This window comes from Heteronotia binoei, chromosome 19 (assembly GCF_032191835.1).
Source record: "Heteronotia binoei isolate CCM8104 ecotype False Entrance Well chromosome 19, APGP_CSIRO_Hbin_v1, whole genome shotgun sequence".
Taxonomy (NCBI): Eukaryota; Metazoa; Chordata; class Lepidosauria; order Squamata; family Gekkonidae; genus Heteronotia; species Heteronotia binoei.
In genome coordinates this window covers 12,267,606-12,291,119 of record NC_083241.1, presented here as the reverse complement: position 1 = coordinate 12,291,119, position 23,514 = coordinate 12,267,606, and the positions used below count along the sequence as shown (strand labels likewise).

General features: G+C 49.2%; 1 protein-coding gene across 1 annotated transcript in view; it reads left to right on the top strand.

Moving 5' to 3' along the window:
• ADAMTS17 (ADAM metallopeptidase with thrombospondin type 1 motif 17) overlaps positions 1-23,514 on the top strand; it is a 323,961-nt gene that overhangs the window by 232,745 nt on the left and 67,702 nt on the right. The window contains exon 17 of the mRNA XM_060260248.1: positions 10,799-10,879. Within this exon, the coding sequence (XP_060116231.1) occupies positions 10,799-10,879 (81 nt within the window). The remainder of the gene's footprint in view (positions 1-10,798; positions 10,880-23,514) is intronic.

The following is a 23,514-nucleotide window of genomic DNA, read 5'->3' as shown; positions in this document are numbered from 1 at the left end:
AGATCAATTCTCCATTATACCCTATGGGAATTGGCAAACATATCCCTCCCCCCACACACACTTTCTAATGACTTGAAGTGAGGGGAGGGCCTCCAAACCGGGGGATCCCCTGCTCCCACCTGGGGATTGGCAACCCTAAACTGCTCTTTGTTTTCGGGAGATGAGTTGTAATACTCAGAGATCTCCAGTCCCCTCTTGGAGGCTGGTAGCTCTAGTTTTATCCCATGGATCCCCCAACATGCTGCCCATTGGGCTCTCTTCTCTGATGCCCAAAGCCTTTCTTCTACCCAGGGCTCTCTTTTTTGTAGAGAAAAAAACCATCAGAAACTCATTTGCATATCAGGCCATGCCCCCTGGTGTCACCATTGTTTCACATCAGGCTCTTTTGTAGAAAAAGCCCAGCAGGGACTCATTTGCGTATTAGGCCACACCTCCTGATGCCAAGCCAGCCGGAACTGTGTTCCCGCTCAAAAAAAGCCCTACTTCTACCTCAGCTAAGCGTGAGCTGCCTCAGAAAAGTCCAGGAGTCGACCACTTTTATTTGTCTTCCTTCTTTTATCACCATGGCTTTCTCCTCAGTGAGCACCCAAAGGGGCTCGCATGGTTCTTCTTTCCTCCATTTTATACTCACAACAGCCCTAGGAGGAGCATGTGTGACTAGCCGAAGGTCACCCAGCAAGCTTCCATAGTAGGCAGTTTCGTTGGCACTAGAAGAAGTTATTGGATTCAGTGGGAGCTCATAGGAGTGCAGCTCCTGAACCTTTCTGAGAGTTCCACCTCCTCCTGAGAGTTCCTCCTCCTCCTGAGAGTTCCTCCTCCTCCTGAGAGTTCCACCTCCTTGTCCATTGAATAATAGGTGCAGCTGCATAACAATCCCTGGATGAGCTCCACCACCTATTTTTCCACAAAACGACCTCTGATTGGACTTATAAACTCCATGCTTCACTTGAGAGGTAGGTGGGGCTGAGAGAGCTCTGAGAGAACTGCGGCTGGCTCAAGGTCACCCAGCAGCTGCACGTGGATGAGTGGGGAATTAAACCCAGTTCTCCAGATTAGAGTCCACTGCTCTTAACCGCTATGCAAACTGACTCTACACCAAAGGTTCCAAAGAGACCATCCGGAAATGGGGGGGATGGCTTTGAAATTTCTCCACGGCTTCGTGATGCGTGCGTTTCTGTCTCAGACCAGCAATCCCATGGCTAGAAGTGAATCGAAGATTAGGTGGTTGCTGAGTTGTGAGAACAGGGACGAATGAATCTTCTTCCTCTTCCGAAGAAGAAAGGGCTGGCTATTAGTTCGATCCTGAGCAGAGTTACACCCTTCTGAGTCCGTTGAAAGTCAATGAGTGTAGAGGAACATAACTTTGCTTGGGATTGCAATCTGCAAAAGCCTTAAAAAAAAGAAGAAGAAGAAAGAAAGAAAGACATCATAGATGACAATGCTAATGACATCTCCTTAGCAAACTTGGACAAAGGGAAATTGCAGAGCTGAGAAGAACACCAGTGGGATATGTAGACTTCTGCCTGGAGATTTCATTCATTGAAATTTAACCCCATCAGGTAGACAGTGAACACTGTTCCATTTCTGGCTGGGCGTTTTGTTCAACTGTTCAGTTAGATTTCCACAGTGGGTCATTCCCTCACCCCCATTTGGCACCGATTGTAGTCTCTGGCAGAGAAGTCAAAAGCTGGAGTGGCCATGGAGAAGCTAGCTTTGTCCTCAAGATAAAGTGAGTTTCTAGTTCTCATCGTTGCAGAAAGTGTCCTGAATGGTGCCCAGTGCAGCTGCAGGATAAGCTGTCTACAGTGTGGGGTGGGGGGGGGGGGGGGTTGAGTTCATGATTAGGTTCAGGAAAACTATGTGCATAAAAGCATCATAATGGAGTTCATTTACACTCTTGCCTGGACTACCTTGAAAACTATGTTATCTGCAGAAAACATCATCTGGAGTTCCATCGGGCACCAACTATGCCCTGAGCTGCATGGCCAAGGCTAGCCCGATGTCATCAGATCTTGGAAGTTAAGCAGGGTCACTCCTAATTTGGATGGGAGACCACCAAGGAAGTCCACTGTTGCTATGCAGAGGCAGACGATGGCAAATCGCCTCAGCTGTTTCTTGCCTTGAAACATATGAAGCTGCCTTATACTGAATCAGACTCTCAGTCCATCAAAGTCAGTATTGTCTACTCAGACTGGCAGTGGCTCTCCAAGGTCTCAAGCTGAGGTTTTTAAAAACCTATTTGCCTGGACCCTTTTTAGTTGGAGATGCCGGGGATTGAACCTGGGACCTTCTGCTTACCAAGCAGATGCACTACAACTGAGCCATAAGCTGGCTGCAACCTGATGGCCCATTTACATACATACACAGAATCATAGAATTGGAAGGGACCTCCAGGATCATCTAGTCCAACTCCTGCACAATGCAGGAAATTCACAAATGCCTCCCCCTAAATTCACAGGTTCCACATTGCTGTCAGATGGCCATCTAGCCTCTGTTTAAAAACCTCCAAGGAAGGAGAGCCCACCACCTCCCGAGGAAGCCTGTTCCGCTGAGGAACCGCTCTAACGGTCAGGAAGTTCTTCCAGATGTTGAACCAGAAACTCTTTTACTTTAATTTCAACCTGTTGGTTCTGGTCCTACCTTCTGGGGCCATAGAAAACAATTCCACACCATCCTCTATATGACAGCCCTTCAAGTATTCGAAGACGATGATCGTATCACCTCTCATCCGCCTGCCAGCTATGAGGTTGGTGGTTGCAGAACTCCAGCCTCCATGGTTTTGGCTAGGCTGCCTTCAGGTTCCCAGTTTCACCACCCCCCCCACACACGGAACCTGCAGAGGGCAGGGTCAGCAGGGTTGTGGTGCCATAGAGTCTACTAGGGGTGCCAGCCCCCAGGGCTGAGTGTGGGATCTCCTACTTTGGGTGGCTTTTTCCTGCCAGCTGGCCGGTGGGAGAAACCACACCCCCAAACAGCTATGACCCCGACACAATGAATTCACACAGAAGTGATGTCATCATGCTGGGGATGTCATGCAAGGACACTCTGTTTTGAGGGCAAAACTCTACGGCTTGAGGGCTGTTTACCATAGAGTTTTGCCCTCAAACCAGAGTGTCCCTGTGCGACGCTCCCAACGGGATGATGTTACTTCCACTTGACGTCATCGTATTGGCTTTGTCACTGTTTGGAGGCGGAGCCCCTCCCCTCTCCCAGAAGGCTCCCTCTCTCCCCCCACCGGCGAGAGGTAAGGACCTGGGAACCCTAGAGTCTACCCTCTGAAGCTGCTATTTTCTCCAGGAGAATTACAATTCTGAGAGAGCAGCAGCTCCCATCAGGCAGCTGACCGCCCTTAGCTGGAGCCATGGGCAGCCCCTCATATACAAAGCATCCCTAATGGATTTGCTTTACTGCAATTTTCTTCATGTTGCTCTAGGCCCTCAAATCCTACATCAACAAGCAGGGGTGGAATTCTAGCAGGAGCTCCTTTGCCTATTAGGCCACACCCAGAGCCAGTTTGGTGTAGTGGTGAAGTGCACGGACTCTTATCCGAGAGAACCGGGTTTGATTCCCCTGAGAGAACCGGGTTTGACTCCTGCACTTGCACTTGCTGGAATGGCCTTGGGTCAGCCATAGCTATTACAGGAGTTGTCCTTGAAAGGGCAGCTGCTGTGGGAGCCCTCTCAGCCCCACCCAACTCACAGGGTGTTTGTTGTAGGGGAGGAAGATAAAGGAGATTGTGAGCTGCTCTGGGTGGAGGGCAAAATATAAATCCAATGTCGTCTTCTGATGTAGCCAATCCTCCAAGAGCTTACAAGGCTCTTTTTTGTAAGTTCTTGGAGAATTGGCAACATCAGGGGTGTGTGGCCTAATATGCAAAGGAGCTCCTGCTAGAATTCCACCCCTGACCACGAGACTAACTTCTCCATGGCTTTCCATTTTGAGTTTGTCATTTCTTTTATTCCACTCAGCTTAGCAACCTGCTTCTCAAAGGAAGGACATTTTAAAGGGTTTTTTTTTAAAACCCAAGTTAATGCTTATAGCCATGGTATAACATCTACTTCACTCAAGAGATCACCTTCCAATAGGATCCATACCAACTCTTTAGTAGTCCGGCCTTCACACTGAAAATCACACTAACATCTGTTTTCACTGTCTGGGGAACATAACTTTGCCTCGTAATAGAAACCCACAAAAGGCTTGCTGTATTATTTCCCCCCCACCCCCCTTCAACTGGTTCTTTCTGGTCTTCTTGGAGATACAGTAGCCGTCTTCCATATATTAATCTTCATAGCAGCAAAAGCTTTTCTTCCTTCCATTTATCTCCCTCTTTGTCCAGGTGTCTCCTCTAACTCGGGTTCTACCCTGTAATTTTGTATGTGGGATTCACTTCACCGTTTTGCATTCCTGAGACGTTGATGTAACCCAGACAATCCAGAAAGATTGTTGCATGCCAGAAAGAGAGAGCTGTTCCTAGAGCCGCTTTGGCAAAAGGCTCTCCGAACTGCCAAATAATGAAGTCTCGCTGCGAGGAGTTTTGAAGTGTCCTCTTTTAGAGCGAGAAAAATCCGTCTAGATAATGGGATTTCCATTAGTCAGAATAATTGATACTTGTTGCTCTTTCTGGTGGGGAAGCTTGGTTACAAATGGTTACGGGGATTGTGGCTTGCATGTAACGGAGAAGGTTATTACGAGCTACCTTTTCTCCAGATGCTTGGCAAGCTCCTTTCCAATAATTTATTAATCCCTCAGGAAGCAGTGACAAATGAATTCTGAAGCCCAGGAAAGCAGCCCTGGAAATATGATCGTACACTTGTTTGTGAGCATGCATGTACCTGTAGGACATTTCTGGAATTGGTTGACGGGATTGAGTTTCCGTAACCTGCCGTTTGCTGGAAAGCTAGCTTAAAGCTTCCAGACGCTTTCTCTTTCAAAGGAACATGCCCAAGAATTGTACTGTGTGCTCTCCCAAAAGCAAGATTTGCAGATCCTGGAATTAGAGCTGTGGAACGCCATTGCCGCCCTGAGTCCGCTTGCGGAGAGGGCGGGGTATAAATTAAAGGTAATAATAATAATATTCATTGTGCAAATCAAGCCCTAACATGCCCTGCTTTCTAAAACTGTATATACATTTATTCAATTAATCAGATAATGGTTCCTGTTTGTCCTTTTAAAAGTTGGATCAGTTTTTAAGAAGCTGGGGGAATCTGTGTTGGAGCTGAGAGATTGGTGCAGGATTCGGTCTCAAGTTCTAGCTAATCAGCCCAGTGCTCCATATGGATCCCAGTGGTAGGAGACCACATTGGGGAAAGGCCTTGGCCTATCTCTCCTGTTTTCTGGCCCTCCGGGGCACACCTGATCGGCTGCGGTGTGCAACCGGTTGTTGGATAAGATGGTCAGATCCAGCAAGCTCCCTCTTGCAGAGAGCTGGTTTCCCCTGACCCTGTGGAGAAGTTGTCCATTGGATACAAACACAGCAAATACACCTCTAGAGCTGCCGCGCCCCTCAAATCTTCTCCATTCCGACACATCTTTTATCCTGACTTGGATGACCCGGGCTAGCCTGATCTTATGAGATTAGAAGCTAAGCAGCCAGGGGCAGCACTGGGGTTTTTGCTACCCATGCCCCCCGTCCCTGCCCCCCCTTGGGGGTCTTTAAATGGGGTGGAGGTGGGGATGCTTCTGCTGCCTCCCCACTAGGCGGAGAAGCAGCGGAAGCCAGGTGATCTGCCTCCTCCTCCCATTTAAAGACCCCAGCTGATCAGCGGGGGTAGTTAAATGGTGGGGAGGGGCTGCCGCGGCACCGTCTCTTCCACCCGCCTGATCCCAGGCAGCACAGCTCCTCTGCCTCCCTCTGAGGGTGCCTTTCCTCCCAGGGGAGGCAGCCTGGGAGCGAGACTGAGCCACCTCTTTCATTCACCTGAATCTTGGGTGGGCAAAAGAGGCGGCGCGGCACATCTGCCTCTCTCTGAGGCTGCCTTGCTTCACAAGGAGGGGAAACTCAGAGCAAAGCCAAGCTGCCTATTCCGTCGGCCTGAGTGTCGGGCAGGCAGAAAGGGCAGAGAGCGAGGCAGAAGGGGCGGAGGTGTGGGGAGGGGTCACCTAGCGGCGCCCTGTAGGCCATGCGGCACCCTAGGCAGCCACCTACATGGCCTACTCCCACACACCTGCCGTGTAAGCAGCAGGGCTTTTTTAATAGCAGGAACTCCTTTGCATATTAGGCCACACACCCCTGATGTAGCCAGTCCTCCTGGAGCTTACAGTAGACCCTATACTAAGAGCCCTGTAAGCTCTTGGAGGATTGGCTACATCAGGGGGTGTGGGCTAATATGCAAAGGAGTTGCTGCTACAAAAAAAAAGTCCTGCTAAGCAGAGTTAATCCTGGATAGCATTTGGATAGGAGACCACCAAGGAAATACCAGGCTCCCTGCGCAGAGGCAGGCAATGCAAACCACCTCTGAACGCCTCTTGCCCTGAAAACCCAATAGGGTGGTGGTCGTAGGTCGGCTGTGACTTGGTGGCACTTTCCTTCACCACCACCATCCTGCATCTTTATATTTAATATCCTGGGAAAGGTGAGCTTTTTGTGCTGTGAAAGCCAAGAAGGGCCCTGGTATGACACGACTGGAATGAATTGCATGTTTGTCTTTCTAAAAATATGATAAATTAATACGACACACAGTAGGTTTGGGGCATGTTCCAAGGTGACTTCCTAACAATGGTGACCGGGTGTGATTGCAAGGTGCTTGTGTTCCCCCCCCCCCCCCCTCTTGTCATTAATCACTTCTTTCCTGTCTGGTGGTTGCCGGTTGGGTCTGTGTGTCAGCGCCCAAGTTTCGCTGGAAGGCTTTTGCCCTGTTAGAATCTGCCAATCAGAACGTAATTCGGGATCTTGAGTTGGACGTCTGGGAAGGGGGGGAAGAAAAAAAAACCCAACGCCAAATGACATGTCAGACTTCTGTTTGCTTTAATGCTTCTGAATTCCATTACTAAAGGTACAACTCGGCTGCAACACACTTTCTAATCAGCCAAATGGCAAATCTGTCAGGCCGGCCCCAACAAGAGGCCTTGACTCGCATTCCTGTTGCAGCTCTCTTCCCTCCGGGGGACGTGGAGTTGTTTCTTTGGTAACCTGAGGAGCGGAGAAGAAAAATGAAAGGGGTTGATATGCAGTCAAGTGGGGCCCGATCTGGTGATACGGAAGCGCAAGATGGGGGTGAAGAGAGCAGAGGGAGAACAAAAGGGGATGTAATAATGCTCATCAAAAGCATTGCCCTTGGGGTCCGATCTTCTTCCGACAGGTTGCCTCTTGCAGAACCCCGGATGAACAGGAGCTGCGAAAGGTTGGAAGCAAGAAGGATTTCCAAGCCGTCGTTCAGTGGCATGACCACACATAGAATCATAGAGTTGGAAGGGACCTCCAGGGTCATCTAGTCCAACCCCCTGCACAATGCAGGAAATTCACAAACGCTTCCTCCCTAAATTCACAGGATCTTCATTGCTGTCAGATGGCCCTCTAGCCTCTGTTTAAAAACCTCCAAGGAAGGAGAGCCCACCACCTTCCGAGGAAGCCTGTTCCACAGAGGAACCGCTCTAAACTCACAAATACCTCCCCCTAAATTCACAGGATCTTCATTGCTGTCAGATGGCCATCCAGCCTCTGTTTAAAAAACCTCCAAGAAAGGAGAGCCCACCACTTCCCGAGGGAGCCTGTTCCACTGAGGAACTGCTCTAACGGTCAGGAAGTTCTTCCTGATGTCGAGCCGGAAACTCTTTTGATTAAATTTCAACTCGTTGGTTCTGGTCCTACCTTCTGGGGCCACAGAAAACAATTCCGCACCCTTCATTCCATTGCGGGGGGTGTTGTGTTTTTAAACCTCTGACGGGTGGCGATGACACTCCGCAGACCAGAGTTAGGGGTACCTGAACAGAAAGAGCTGAGTCCAGTAATACCTTAAAAGACAGCACAGAAGATCGAGGGAGCTATGACTCTTGAAAAAATTATACCCTGGAAACCTTTAATGGTCTTTAGGGTGCTATTGGGCTGGCATCTAGCTGTTCTACTGCAAACCAGCATGGCTATCCAGGGCTCTTTTTGTAGCAGGAACTCCTTTGCATATTAAGCCGCACACCCCTGATGTAGCCAATCCTCCAAGAGCTTATTGGGCTCTTATTACAGAGCCTACTGTAAGCTCTAGGACAGGGGTGGCCAAACATGCTTGATGCAAGAGCCACGCAGAATAAACGTCAGATGTTTGAGAGCCGCAAGACACAAACGTCAGATTTTGAGAGCCATAAGACAGGAAGGAGGGACATCAGATGTTTGAGAGCCATAAAGCAGGAACGAAGGCAGGCAAGCCGGAAGACAGATAGATGGGGGAAGGAGGAGGGAGAGAGGTGAAAGGAAGCAACTTTAACTTTAAATGTACTCTCCAAGTCAGCCGACAGGGCGGTGGGGGCTTGGAGAGCCACAGGATACGTGTGAAAGAGCCACATGTGGCTCTCGAGCCACAGTTTGGCCACCCTTGCTCTAGGAGGATTGGCCATATCGGGGTTGTGGCCTAATATGAAAAGGAGTTCCTGCTATTTAAAAAGCCCTGGGCAAAACTGTGTGGTTTGTAGCCCATTTTGCCATAGAGTTTTGCCTATGCTATTTCAGTAACGTGTTGATGTCACTTCCGGGTGTCATCCTCATGTCGCCTTTCAGGCCAGTTGGGGAGGGGTTCCCCCTGTCAGCCAACTGGCCGTTAGCAGGGAAGCCCCCCCCCAAAAAAAGTGGGTGTTCCCCCATCCCCAGTGGAGTCTGACAACCCTCGGTGCTTCCAAAGGGTCCAGGAAGACATCACTGCGCCTCTTTTCCGACTACAGGCATCTGCTAAGATGCTTGGATAGGAGTTTGGTGCTTAGCTCCTGTACCTCATGAAGAAGATGAAGAAGAAGATATTGGATTTATATCCCGCCCTCCACTCCAAAGAGTCTCAGAGCGGCTCACAATCACCTTTACCTTCCTCCCCCACAACAGACACCCTGCGAGGTAGATGAAGATATTGGATATATATCCCGCCCTCCACTCCGAAGAGTCTCAGAGCAGCTCACAATCTCCTTTCCCTTCCTCCCCCACAACAGACACCCAGTGAGGTAGATGAAGATATTGGATTTATATCCCGCCCTCCACTCTGAAGAGTCTCAGAGCGGCTCACAATCTCCTTTCCCTTCCTCCCGCACAACAGACACCCTGTGAGGTAGATGAAGATATTGGATTTATATCCCGCCCTCCACTCCAAAGAGTCTCAGAGCGGCTCACAAGCTCCTTTCCCTTCCTCCCCCACAACAGACACCCTGTGAGGTAGATGAAGATATTGGATTTATATCCCGCCCTCCACTCCAAAGAGTCTCAGAGCGGCTCACAAGCTCCTTTCCCTTCCTCCCCCACAACAGACGCCCTGTGAGGTAGATGAAGATATTGGATTTCTATCCCGCCCTCCACTCCGGAGAGTCTCAGAGCGGCTCACAAGCTCCTTTCCCTTCCTCCCCCACAACAGACACCCTGTGAGGTAGATGAAGATATTGGATTTATATCCCGCCCTCCACTCTGAAGAGTCTCAGAGCGGCTCACAATCTCCTTTCCCTTCCTCCCCCACAACAGACACCCTGTGAGGTAGATGAAGATATTGGATTTCTATCCCGCCCTCCACTCCGGAGAGTCTCAGAGCGGCTCACAATCTCCTTTACCTTCCTCCCCCACAACAGACACCCTGTGAGGTGGGTGGGGCTGAGAGGGCTCTCACAGCAGCTGCCCTTTCAAGGACAACCTCTGCCAGAGCTATGGCTGACCCAAGGCCATGCCAGCAGGTGCAAGTGGAGGAGTGGGGAATCAAACCCGGTTCTCCTAGATAAGAGTCCGCACATTTAACCACTACACCAAACTGGCTCTCATGGCCACCATTTTTATGGTGGTGCCTCCTCACCCCATATTTTCAAAATTCAAAAAGTGCCCCACCCTCACAAGCTGAGCTAGATTTGGGGATCCTGCCTTAAAGAGCTGTTGCTGAGTCAAAGGCAGTGGACCGCGGGCCTAACTCTGCTTATCCAGTTTGGTGTAGTGATTAAGTGCGCGAACTCTTATCTGGGAGAACCGGGTTTGATTCCCCCACTCCTCCTCATGCACCTGCTGGAATGGCCTTGGGTTACCCCATAGCTCTCGGAGGAGTTATCCTTGAAAGGGCAGCTACTGTGAGAGCCCTCTCAGCCCCACCTACTTCACAGGGTGTCTGTTGTCTGTAAGATGTAGAAGATTGTAAGCCGCTCTGATTCAGAGAGAAGGGTGGGGTATAAAGTTGCAGTCTTTTTCTTCTTCTTAAGGCAGCTGTTTGTATCTGTGTAAAGGTGGGTGAAATGGAACCTCATGTAACCCCAAAGGGATGCTGAATTATCACAGCAAGGATGTGTAGATGAAACAAGCCAGGTTTCCTTGCCTGTAGTAAAGAGGTGTTGAATCAGGGGGAGTCATCTGCTCCATGCTAGGAACAGCCAGGAACACACAAACATAATTTGTCACTACAATTTTTTTTTAAAATATATATACACTCAGAGAGACAGATTTCCTTCTTCGCTCTTCAGGATCAAAGCGCTTGGAAATGGCACATCATTTCCTATCGATAATCTCAATTGGAGTTGGGAGGTTTTTTCCCTTTTTTAATGATGCCGTCCGCTTGATAAATTGCTGAGGGCCGCTATCTATTCTCTACATCTTTTTGATTACCATTACTGCGTCATTCACATGTTTGCTTTGTTTGGCCAGGTTACATCGAAGCCACCGTGATCCCAGCCGGAGCTCGACGAATCCGTGTGATGGAAGACAAACCTGCTCACAGTTTTCTGGGTAAAAATCAGAAGGGAGACGGAGGCAGAAATACTGTTTTTAACAATGTATTACTGTTTTCACAACCAAAGTCATAAACAGTCAGAGATAGAAATACTTGATTTTTACCCCTCATTGGGATTTCATGTTGCTATAGTGTAAAATATTGGGGGGAAAATGATACTGGACAGGGCTTTATTTGTAGAAAAAGCCATTTTCTACTCATTTGGGAACTCATTTTCATATTAGGCCACACCCCCTGATGTCACCATTGCTTCACACAGGGCTTTTTAGTAGAACAGGTACAGCAGGAACTCATTTGCATATTAGGCCACACCCACTGCCGCCGGGCCAGCTGGAACTGCGTTCCTGTGCGTTCCTGCTCAAAACAAACAAACCCTGATACTGGATATTTGGAATACTCATTCTTCCAAGGGCCTGTTTTTTTCTTTAAGAGTTACTCTTCTATTAATGTATGGGGTGCGAGCCAGTTTGGTGTAGTGGTTAAGTGCGCGGACTCTTATCTGGTAGAACCGGGTTTGATTCCCCACTCCTCCACTTGCACCTGCTGGAGTGGCCTTGGGTCAGCCATAGCTCTGGCAGAGGTTGTCCTTGAAAGGGCAGCTGCTGTGAGAGCCCTCTCCAGCCCCACCCACCTCACAGGGTGTCTGTTGTGGGGGAGGAAGGTAAAGGAGATTGTGAGCCGCTCTGAGACTCCTCGGAGTGGAGGGCGGGATATAAATCCAATATCTTCTTCTTCTTCTTTTAAACAAAAAGATATCAAATTGACATAGCTGCAGCTACGAAGGTCTAAACTGGCCTGGGATCATCTAATTGTCTCACAAAGGGTACAGGTTAAAGGGGAAAGGGGGGTTGATTAGTACCTGAGAAGAGCAGGGTAGAAGTCCAGATAAGTTGGGGTTTAGAGTGATGTCATAAACAGAGTTGGATCCTTTCAAGTCCATGGAAGTCAGTGGACTTAAAAGGATATAGCCAGGGCTTTTTTGTGACAGGAACTCCTTTGCATATTAGGCCACATCCCTCTTATGTAGCTAATCCTCCAAGAGCTTACGGGACTCTTCGTACAGGGCCTACTGTAAACTCTCAGAGGATTGGCTACATCAGGGGTGTGTGGCCTAATATGCAAAGGAGTTCCTGCTACAAAAAAAAGCCCTAGGTATAACTCTGCTAAGGATTTCACAGTCAGGTGGGGGGGGGGTTGTCGGTTTATTTGGTGAGGCCGCTGTTTTATATGGTGCTTTCACAGGGCGCAAGATGGCCGCCCCCTGCCCTAGGGGAGCCAGTCACACAGTCTGTGCCTAACTTGCCTCACAGGGTTGTTGCAAGGATAAAACGAAGGCGAGAAGAGCAACATAAGCTGCTTTGGATCCGCAAGGGCGGAAAGGCAGGGTATAAATGAAGCAAATAACTCACACGCTGCGGTTTACCACAAGGGAGGTGGAGAGAGACAGGGGTCAACAGGGAAGAGGAGATGAACTTCGAGAGGGGGAAAAAGCTATTGCATAGCCCAAAGAGTTTGATTTTAAGTTAGATTCAGCTTTGCAGGTTCCTATTTGCTATAGAAGATCCTACTGTTGTGGCTAATGAAGAGTTCTCAAAACAGTTGGGCGCACTTAATATTACTTCCTTTATCCTTCCTTCAGTTTCCATTTGATAGGGAATAGACTGAGGGTAATAATAATAATTGTGTGCTGTTAAGTTGCAATAGATCCATGGTGGCAGGGGTGGAATTCTAGCATATTAGGCCACGCATCCCCGATGTAGCCAGTCCTCCAAGAGCTTACAAAAAAAAAAGAGCATTGTAAGCTCTTGGAGGATTGGCTACATCAGGGGTGCGTGGCCTAATAGGCAAAGGAGCCCCTTACAAAAAAAAAGCCCTGTTACTTGAAGGGCACGGTGTAATTAGTCAGCTGATCAAAGCCACCAAGTGTTACGCCGTCCTTCAGTTTGCAAAAATATATCATAAGGATTGTGTACAATGCATAATAGACAATACAATAATGATAGAGACCAGCAGTGCTAGGGCCTTTTAAAGCAATAGAAAACCCCAAGGAACGTAGCTTCAACGCAGCCGCTTTCTTGAAAAGACGTCTCTCTAGATTTTGATGACGTTTCAGAGCTTTCTTCAGTTTGACAGCTTAATTATTTAGGAACCCTGTTCTACATTCTCTAATCACAGCGTTAAGCTTCTCATTTCAGTGTGAACACCTAGCTTTTTCATCTGCTGTCAAGTTGCAACAGATCCATAGTGGCAGGGGTAGAATTCTAGCAGGAGCTCTTTTGCCTGTTAGGCCACACACCCCTGATATAGCCAATCCTCCGAGAGCTTACAAAAAAGGAGCCTTGTAAGCTCGTGAGGGATTGGCTACATCAGAAGGGTGTGTGGCCTAATAGGCAAAGGAGCTCCTGCTACAAAAAAAGTCCTGGCTAGAAGGCATGCTGGTCTGGGATGAGCCAAATGGTTTACTGGACAGTTGACTGGTCAGCAGCAACGTGACATTTCCCGATTTAAAGGTGTTTTTCTATTTCACGAGTCCCGCCTCAGTTCTTCAGATGTGTGGAAACCCTGCTTACAAGAAAGATTATGGAGCGAGGAGGCGGATTTAAGCCAAAGTTGGGTTGCCAGGTCCGGGTTGGGAAATTCATGGAGGTTTTGGGGAGGCTGAACGTAAGAACATGAGAGAAGCCATGTTGGATCAGGCCAATAGCCAATCCAGTCCAACACTCTGTGTCACACAGTGGCCAAAAACCCAAGTGCCATCAGGAGGTCCACCAGTGGGGCCAGGACACTAAAAGCCCTCCCACTGTGCCCCCCCAGCACCAATAATACAGAGCATCACTGCCCCAGAGAGTTCCAACAATACACTGTGGCTAATAGCCACTGTTGGACCTCTGCTCCATATGCTTATCCAATCCCCTCTTGAAGCTGTCTATGCTTGTAGCCACCACCACCTCCTGTGGCAGTGAATTCCAGTAAACCTGAGGAGGGCAGTGTTTGAGTGAAGGGACTTCAGTGGGGCGTATTGCCATAAGAACATAAGAGAAGCCATGTTGGATCAGGCCAACACTCTGTGTCACACAGTGGCAAAAAATTTTATATATACACACACACTGTGGCTAATAGCCACTGATGGACCTGTGCTCCATATTTTTATCTAAACCCCTCTTGAAGGTGGCTATACTTGTGGCCGCCACCACCTCCTGTGGCAGTGAATTCCACATGTTAATCACCCTTTGGGTGAAGAAGAACTTCCTTTTATCCGTTTTAACCTGTCTGCTCAGCAATTTCATCAAATGCCCACGAGTTCTTGTATTGTGAGAAAGGGAGAAAAGTACTTCTTTCTCTACTTTCTCCATCCCATGCATTATCCCATGCCATAGGGTCCACCTTCCACAGCGGCCATTTTCTCAAGGTGAACTGATCTTTATAGCCTGGAGATGGAGTTACCAGCTGTGCTTTGGGACATACCTGGAGGTTTTGGGGGTGGAGCCTAAAGAGGGCAGGGTTTGGGGAGGGGAGGAGGGACTTCAGCAGGGTATAATGTCAAAGAGTCCACCTTCTAGAGCAGCCATTTTCTGCAGGTGACTGATCAAAGCCACCAAGTAATACACTGTCTTTCAGTTTGCGAAAATATACTACAAGGATTGTGTACAACACATAATAAACACTACAATAATGATCAAGGCCGGCGGTGCTTGGACCTTTTAAAGTAACAGAAACCCCAAAGGGGCCAAAAAAAACCCATCCCCAAATGAATAGATATAAGTCCAAACTTGGAAATAGTCCAGCTGAAATTCATAAGGTGGGTGCTCCTGAGGAACGTAGCTTCAACGCACAGCCGCTTTCTTATAAAGACGTCTCTCTAGATTTTGATGACATTTCAATTCCTTCTTCAGTTTAACGGCTCAGTTATTTAGGAACCCCGTTCTCCATTCTCCAATCACAGCGTTAAGCTTCTCATTTCAGTGTGAACATCGGGCTCCTTCATCCCGACGAAAGAGGGTTCATTTACTGCAGGTGAACTGATCTCTGTCGCCAGTTGTAATCCCAGCCACCCACTGAGGGTTGACAGCCCAAGCCATCACGGCTTCTTGCCCCCACCCTTTCAGGCCTGTCTCCACATCTATACAGGATAGGAACCTGATGGCTTTTTAAAAACAAAATCTCAGATGTTCAGGAAGTTGTATTGGGTGCCTCGGGCAACATTTTTGCAGATTCTGTCCCTCCCAAAGGCCGAAAAGCATCCAGGATCTTTTGATCTCTTGCCTGCGTCTGCTTTCTTTTCAATTGGCAGGGCTGCCAGGACTTTTGCTGTTTTGTTTTTTTGGTGCCTCTGTGTGTGGGGGGGGGGGGGGGACTAAAGTTAACGCCTACACAGAAGACTTTGACATAGCAGTGCTCCGAGAGAACAAAGAGTGCCAGTGTGCTTTGGAGCACTGCAGGCCCTCTCTGCTTTTTCGGAGCCAGTGGCTGTGTTTGCCTTGGTCAGGGCCAGGTGCTCGCTTGCCAGCCGAGATTTGTCAGACGTCAGTTAGGGTGAAGACAGACGTGATATAGAAAGAGAGCTCCCCTCGCTTCTCTCTCCGAACCAGGCTTCCTCTCGGGCTTGAAATGACAGGAACGGCATTCCCCGGGAAGCAGCTGCTGACTCAGCACTCAGTCTTGCCCCCTGATCTCGTGGTTTACACGGGCTATGACCCCCTTAAATATATAAGTATGGGAAGACTATGAGTGCATTCATCCGTGAATTCACTACCTTATTAACCGTTTTTTATAGGCTACTTTAAAAAAAAAAAAGCTGCTTTGGGGATTGGAGGGGTTCTCGGTGACATCACAGGACACCTGCCAATGAGTGCGGCCTGCACGGCTGGCTTCCATTTCAAGCCAGCGGGGAATTTTTTTTTTTTTTTTGTTACAGAGCTGAACTGTGGAGAGGAAAAGGAATTTCGACTGAACGCAGGGAGGGGAATTCCACAGCAGCTGCACTGCTTTCAGAAAGTTGCACCTGTCTTTTACCTTGAGCGTGAAGAAGCTTAGATGCTGGCTACACCTTACGTTCTTTCCCCCGCAGCCCTTGCGATCAGACATAGATTGTGAGGCTGTGCTGGGAACTCAACTCCCAGGTGATCTGGGGCCCTCTTCAGACCAGGAATGCAGTGTGGAAGGAGAAGGGGCTTTAACCTGACCCTTCCCATGTTGTTTTCTCAACCTGAAATGACCAGATGGGCACTGTTTGCTTCATGAGGGGCTCCGTGTGTCCTGCTGGGGTACATATAGGTTTCCTCAATAGAACATGATGATGATGATGATATTGGATTGATATCCCTCCCTCCACTCCAAATCTCAGAGTCTCAGTGGCTCACAATCTCCTTTATCTTCCTCCCCCACAACAGACACCCTGTGAGGTGGGTGGGGCTGAGAGAGCTCTCCCAGAAGCTGCCCTTTCAAGGACAACTCTATGGCTGACCCAGGGCCATTCCAGCAGCTGCAAGTGAAGGAGTGAGGAATCAAACCCGGTTCTCCCAGATAAGAGTCAGCGCACTTAACCATTACACCAGATTGGCTCTCATCTACCCCTCCCCCAAACATTTTAGGTAGAAAAACTGCATTGAATGGGTGGAGGAGAATGGACCAAAGCCTCTTCTCTTTGAGTACCATGGTCCCAAATTGAACCGTGACTGGAAATTAGGTTTGTCATTGGTTACAGTCTCTTTCCCTTCCTCTCCCTGACAGCCTGTGAGGTAGGTAGGTGAGACTGAGAGAGCTTTTTTGACAACTGCTTTTAAGAGAGCAGCTCTGAGAGAACTTGTGACTGACCCAAGGTCACACCAGCAGCTGCATGTGGAGGAGGAGTGGGGAATCAGATAAGAGTCTGCGCTCCTAGCCACTACGCTAAACTGGCTCTCTCTACACCAAGGCTGACTCTCTGGACCCCTCAGTCTGTAATGCTGGTCCTAAATATCTTGATACTTTGAATAACTGCACACTTCATCAGACAATAGTATGGGATGGAATTAGCAGTCCTACGTATATAGAGAGCAGGCTGTGACTTAGTATGCAAAATAGTGAAAATGTATTTTAGCAGGTTAAAAGAATGACAAGTTGGGGTCTGGTAGTTGTCAGTTTGGGTTGACTGGGCAGAAAAAACAGCAAAGGCAACAAACATCAGAATCGAAGATTGATGTCAATATCATATGTAATGATAAGAAACCAATATCCCTGTTCAGCCCTGGGGAGGAGTGTTTGTTCCAAGTTTCATAACAATTTATAAACCACCAATTTCCCTTTCCATTCTGTTCTTGAAGTTCCTTTGTGGTAAAACAGCTCCATTTTTGTCTAATAGTGGAACACCTGTCTGTACAGTGTGTGGTGACATAGCCGCTCCTCTAAGGAAATGGGGCTAGCTTTTGCCCACTGTGTTTTGTACCACATGTGACTTCTCTTCAGGCAATTTCTAGCTAGTTCAGCCAAGTTAAATGTTAACTGTAGCACTATGATTTATGTTTGTGTAAGGTTTTTTTTTTTTGACCAGTGGAGGAAAAAGCAGGGAGGGGTATACAATCTGCAGTAGAAAGTTAGAATTTAAATGTCCCTCTTTCCTCCCCCCCCCCCCAGTGGCTGCATATTAATGCCTTGCCCCCCACTCCAAGAATCTATGAGCAGCATGTTCCATTTAGATCTGCTGTCTCAGATTCTGCAAAGTGCATGACTGTTATGGATGGTTAAATATGGACATATGAAGCTGCCGTCTACTGAATCAGACCCTCGGTCCATCAAAGTCTACTCAGACTGGCAGCGGCTCTCCAGGGTCTCAAGCTGAGGTTTTTCACGCCTACTTTTTAGTTGGAGATGCCGGGGATTGAACCTGGGACCTTCTGCTTACCAAGCAGATGCTCTACCACTGAGCCACCATCCCTCCCCAAATAGGCCTAGGTCGTGGTGGGAAGGGGTCTCAAGCTGCAGCCGACACATGGCAACTCGCTGTGGAGTTTTCAAGGCAAGAGATTAACAAAATGGCTTGCCATTGCCTTTTTCTGCATAGCAACCCCGATCTTCCCTTGGACCTGGGCTCCCATCCAAGCATTAACGAGTGCTAAGCCTGCTTAGCTTTTGAGATCAGACTAGCTTGGGCCATCCCAGTCAGGGTACGCCTAAGTACTAGGCTTCCCAAACCTCCCGCCCTGGCGGGGAACCCCAGGATTTCCACCCTCTTCCCCCGCTCCCCCAAAAAATGGAAGCGGGGGGGAGAGGGGGGAAACGGCGCCGGGGAGCATGGCGAGTCGCCCGGAGGCCGCCACACCGCTGCCGCCCCCTCCCCGCCCACCGCAGCTGCTCCTCCAAGATGAGCCCAGGCTGAGCCCATCTCGGAGGAGCAGCCAAGAGACGGCAGCAGCGCAGGGGAGGGCGAGGCAGGCCAGGAGCATGGCGAGCCGCAAATCCGGGCCCTTCTAGGACCCGGACTTGCAGCTCACCACGCCCCAGCCCGCCTCCACCCCCCCTCCGCTTTCACCCCAGAGGCGGAGCGGGCGAGGCCGCCGCGCCGGTGCCGCCTCTTCTCCGCTCGCCGTGGTGGCTGCTCCTCCAAGATGGGCTCAGGCGAGCGGAGAAGAGGCGGCAGCTGCGGGGTGGCTCACCGCGCCGCTGCTGCCCCCTCACCCCTCACCCCGCTGCCTCAACCGAGGCAGCGGTTGCCACGGCAACCCCCAAGCTGGCACAGAGGAGCGCGCCAGAAGTAAGGCCCGGCTGCCGATGGAAATGACGCACGAGGAGCGGCGCTGCAGGCTTCTGAGCAGAGGTCTCTTGGCTGCAGGCGGGAGGGGGGCGCTCCTTGCTCGCCCCGCCTTCTCCGGAAGGGGCAACAATAGTAAGAATAAGGATCATTGATGATAATTAAGGCATTTGCAGCATATGGGGCTGCTCTGTGCAGGGATCCCTAGGGTTGCCAATCCCCAGGTGGGGGCAGGGGATCCCACGGTTTGGAGGTCCTCCCCCCGCTTCCGGGTCGTCAGAAAGAGGGGGGAGGGAAGGGAAATGGAAGGAAGGAATTGAAAAGGTCCCTTCAAATGTGATGGCCAGAACTCCCTTTGGAGTTCAATGATGCTTATCACAGCCTTGATCTTGGCTCCACCCCTAATGTCTCCTGGCTCCACCCCCAAAGTCTCCTGGCTCCACCCCCAAAGTCCCCAGATATTTCTTGAATTGGACTTGGCAACTCTACTAAGTACTAAGTGTAAACTATCAGGGGAGTTTGGTTTGCCTGGTTTGTAGTTCATGGATGAGTGAGACTTTCCTACTTTGGTGTAGTGAGAGCCAGTTTGGTGTTGTGGTTAAGTGTGCGGACTCTTATCTCTTATTTGGGAGAAGCTGCAAGTGGAGGAGTTTGACTCCCCACTCCTCCACTTGCAGCTTCTGTAATGGCCTTGAGTCAGCCATAGCTCTTGCCAGAGTTGTCCTTGAAAGGGCAGCTTCTGTGAGAGCTCTCTCAGCTCCACCCGCCTCACAGGGTGTTTGTTGTGGGGGAAGAAGATAAAGGCGATTGTAAGCCGCTCTGAGACTCTGATTCAGAGAAAAGGGCGGGGTATAAATTTATGGTCTTCTTCTTCCTCTTCTTCTTCTTCTTTCCCCCCCCCAAAATCCTCACGCATCATACAGCCTGGCCCAGGGCTTTGGTTTTTGTAGCAGGAACTCCTTTGCATATTAGGCATACTGGAGCTTACAGTAGGAGGATTGGCTACATCAGGGGTGTGTGGCCTGATATGCAAAGGAGTTCCTGCTACAAAAAAAGGCTCTGCAGCCTGCCGCTGCCCTGTGCGAAGTCAGCTTTGTTATCCAGAGCCTAGAAGCAAAACATGGGCAACAATCCAAGAGGGTAAGCAGGATAATTGGGAAATCAAAGAGCTACAGTTTCCTGCCACTGTAACTTTAATCAGTCCTGAGGTCTAGGCAAACATCGCAGTGTTTAACCTCGGAGGGACAGCTGGAGCTCTATAGGCCAGTGTGGGTCCGCTGTGAGCCGGTTAAGGCACTTTGGAAGCGAGCCAGCTTCACAAGAAATGGACCTTTCTTTCTCTGTGAGCTGTTCCCCTCCACCTTTAGTCATTCCCACACTGCCTAGTTTGAATGCAAACGTACCTGGAACAGAAAAATGGCTATATCCATAAGCTTGGAAGTGAACTGGGGACAAACAATGCTTTAAAAACAAAACAGAACACTGGCTTGAGGCATGTTTAGAGGGGTGAATGGGTTTCCTTCCATAGAACAGAGAGAGCATCGCACATAACTTCAGTTGGCCACTTCGCTTACTCTGCAGAACATATAGTAAAAGGTCAAAGTAGTCCCCTGTGCAAGCACCAGTCGTTTCCGACCCTGGGGTGCCATTGCTTTCACGTCGTTTTCACGGCAGACTTTTTACGGGGTGGTTTGCCATTGCCTTCCCCAGTCATCTACACTTTCTCCCCAGCAAGCTGGGTACTCATTTTACCGACCTTGGAAGGATGAATCAACCTGTAGCCGGCTGCCTGAACCCAGCTTCCGCCAGGATCGAACTCAGGTCGTGAGCAGAGGGCTCCGACTGCTGTACTGCATCTTTTACCACTGCCATGGGGCCCTTAACAGAACATATACACTCCCTTTTATGGCAAAGGTTTTGGTTATGTCCTTTAAGACCTTGAGCGGTCTGGGATGAGCGTATCTACGGGACTGCCTCCTCTACTGTGTCCTTGGAAGAGCACTACACTCTACTGGTTGAAACCTGGACCTAAAGCAGACCGGCTGACCTCACCAAGGGCCAGCGCTTTTTCAGTCCTGGCCCCGACTTGGTGGAATGCTCTGCCAGAAGACATCAGGGCCCTGCGGGATCTTTTACACTTTCACTGAGGCAGAGATGTTCCGCCAAACCTTTGTATAAGGACAGCGACAGTTGCCATGCTGGTACCTTTTTCTCCCTACCCCTGCTGGGAGAACCTCCCCCCGCCCTCAATGTAATGACTGGGAACTGAACAATAGCACTTTAAATGAGACGCCATTGGGGTTTATAACTTCTTTTTAATGAAATTGGTTTTATTAAACATGTATTTCATTCTTGTGTTGTACATCGCCCAGAGCCTGGCACTGGCCAGGATGGGGCTGTTGATTAAATTAAATTAAATTAAATTAAACAAACAAACAAACAAACAAACAAATAATATCAAATGATGCAATATTTGTTTAAAAAAAATCAGAAAAATTGGATTTGAGGAGACCTCAGTTCCATTCCTGGGGTGTTTTTCAGGTTTTGCTGTCTTTTGCTTTACTTCAGAATTCTTAAAAAGCTGATTTTCAGTCCTGTAGCACCTTAGAGACCAAAATTTTCAGGGAGTAAGCTTTCCAGACTCCTTTCATCAGGTACTAAAAGCAGCCCTTTGCACTGCAGTATTGAAAGGAAATAGATAAAAACCAGATACCTTTGCCTTGGGTCAGCCATAGCTCTGGCAGAGGTTGTCCTTGAAAGGGCAGCTGCTGTGAGAGCCCTCTCAGACCCACCCACCTCACAGGGTGTCTGTTGTGGGGGGAGAAGATATAGGAGACTGTAAGCCGCTCTGAGTCTCAGAGTGAAGGGCAGGGTATAAATCTGCAATTCTTCTTCTCAATTTTTGTTGTTGTTCAGTCGCACAGTTGAGTCTGACTCTTTGCGACCCCATGGACCAAGTCAAGCCAGGCCCTCCTGTCTTCCACCATCCTCTAAAGTCTGCTCAAATTCGTATTAGTTACATCAGTAATAGTCCAGCCATCTCATCTTTTGCCATCCCCTTCTTCTTTTGCCTTCTGTCTTTCCCAGCATCAGGGTCTTCTCCAGGGAGTGCTCCCTTCTCATTTGGTGGCCAAAGTATTTGAGCTTCAGCTTCAGCATCTGACCTTCCAGGGAACAGTCAGGGTTGATTTCCCTTAGGACTGACTGATTGGATCTTCTTGCAGTCCAAGGGACTCTCAAGAGTCTTCTCCAGCACCACAGCTCGAAAGCATCTATTCTTCTGCGCTCGGCCTTCCTTATAGTCCAACTCTCACAGCCATTACATTACTACTCAATACTAGTAGAAAAGAGCAAGAGTCCCAGTAGCACCTTAAAGACTAACAAACGTTGTGGCAGGGGGGAGCTTTCCAGAGTCACTGTTTGCTTCTTCAGATACCAAAATCACTGAAAACGAGGGCAAGTGACTCAGGAAAGCTCCTCCCACACCACAAATTTTGTTATTCTTTAAGGTGCTCCTAGATTCTTGTTCTCTTCTACTGCTAAAAAGGTCAAGGTAGTCCCCTGTGCAAGCACTAGTCGTTTCCGACTCTGGGGTGACGCCGCATCACGACGTTTTCACGGCAGACTTTTTTATGGGGTGGTTTGCCATTGCCTTCCCCAGTCATCTGCATTCCCCCCCCCCCCCCATCAAGCTGGGTCCTCATTTTACCGACCTCGTTAGGATGGAAAGCTGAGTCAACCATGAGCCGGCTGCTTGAACCCAGCTTCTGCCAGGATCAAACTCAGGTCGTGAGCAGAGAGCTTGGACTGCAGTACTGCAGCTTCACCACTCTGCACCACGGGGCTCTTACAGACAGACTGATTATATGGCTTACCCATCCTGATCTGTCTTCTCAGTACTAATCTGAAAGAGCTGCTTTTCTGTGCTTTCTTGCTTTTAACATTTTCCTCCTTTCATGACGTTGCCTTTTCTTACTAGCTGCGGTTCCCGTATTACTGCTTTCACATAGTCTGGTCCAGTAACTCCTTAGAGGCTAAAAAGAGTTCCGCAGCACAAGCTTTTGAGAGTCAAAGAGACAAGTATCTTCATGAAAGATACAAGTAAAGTAGGGAGATTTGACTCAAACGTTTGTAGCTGGAGACTCTCGTTGGTGCTACTCAGTGCCGGATTACACCCTGTGGAGGCTGTGACGGAACCGGCCCGATTCTGCCTTCAGACCCGGTCCCGTCAGCTCCCTATTGAGTCGCCAACTCCTGGAGGGAGCTATTTCTCCTCCTGCCCCTTGGGCGCGCTGCCACCACCTGCTCAGTCCCGGGGTTCAGATTGAGAGGAACAGGACTCCCAATCCCCCTTTCCAGCTATGAGGCTAAGCCTCCAGGTCCTCTGCCACCCTGCACTTGGGTTTCACAGAGACCTCAGCGCTTCTTTGGGGCACCCCTGGAGGATTGGCACCTTATCCAACTGCATGCCTTCCCCCCTTCACCTGGGGCCCCCTTCTTAACACGGCGTGGTCTAAAGCGGTCTGGGGATCTATGTGGTACAGAGTTTGACTGCCAGCATTTAAACAGTAAAAATATATTTATTTAAAAGGAGAAAAAGGTAGGAAAAGAAAAACAAAACAAAAACAGTTGCATTTACAAAGTTAGCACAGCACCGCACAACACAGCAAACAGCATAACAAAGAAAAGTTGATTATAAACGCATCCGGTTGGCCCTGCTCTAGACATGCCCTGCCCTTTTTGAATGACTTACTTTGTCTTACTGCCTGGAGGCCTCATTTTCCTGAGCAGGCCTCCCCCACAGGCAGGAGCTCACCGGCAAGCAACCTCTCTTCCAGAGCGCCAGCTCCCAACTGACTCTCTTCCTGCCTAACACATGGCAAGAACAAAAGCACTTCCTGCCCC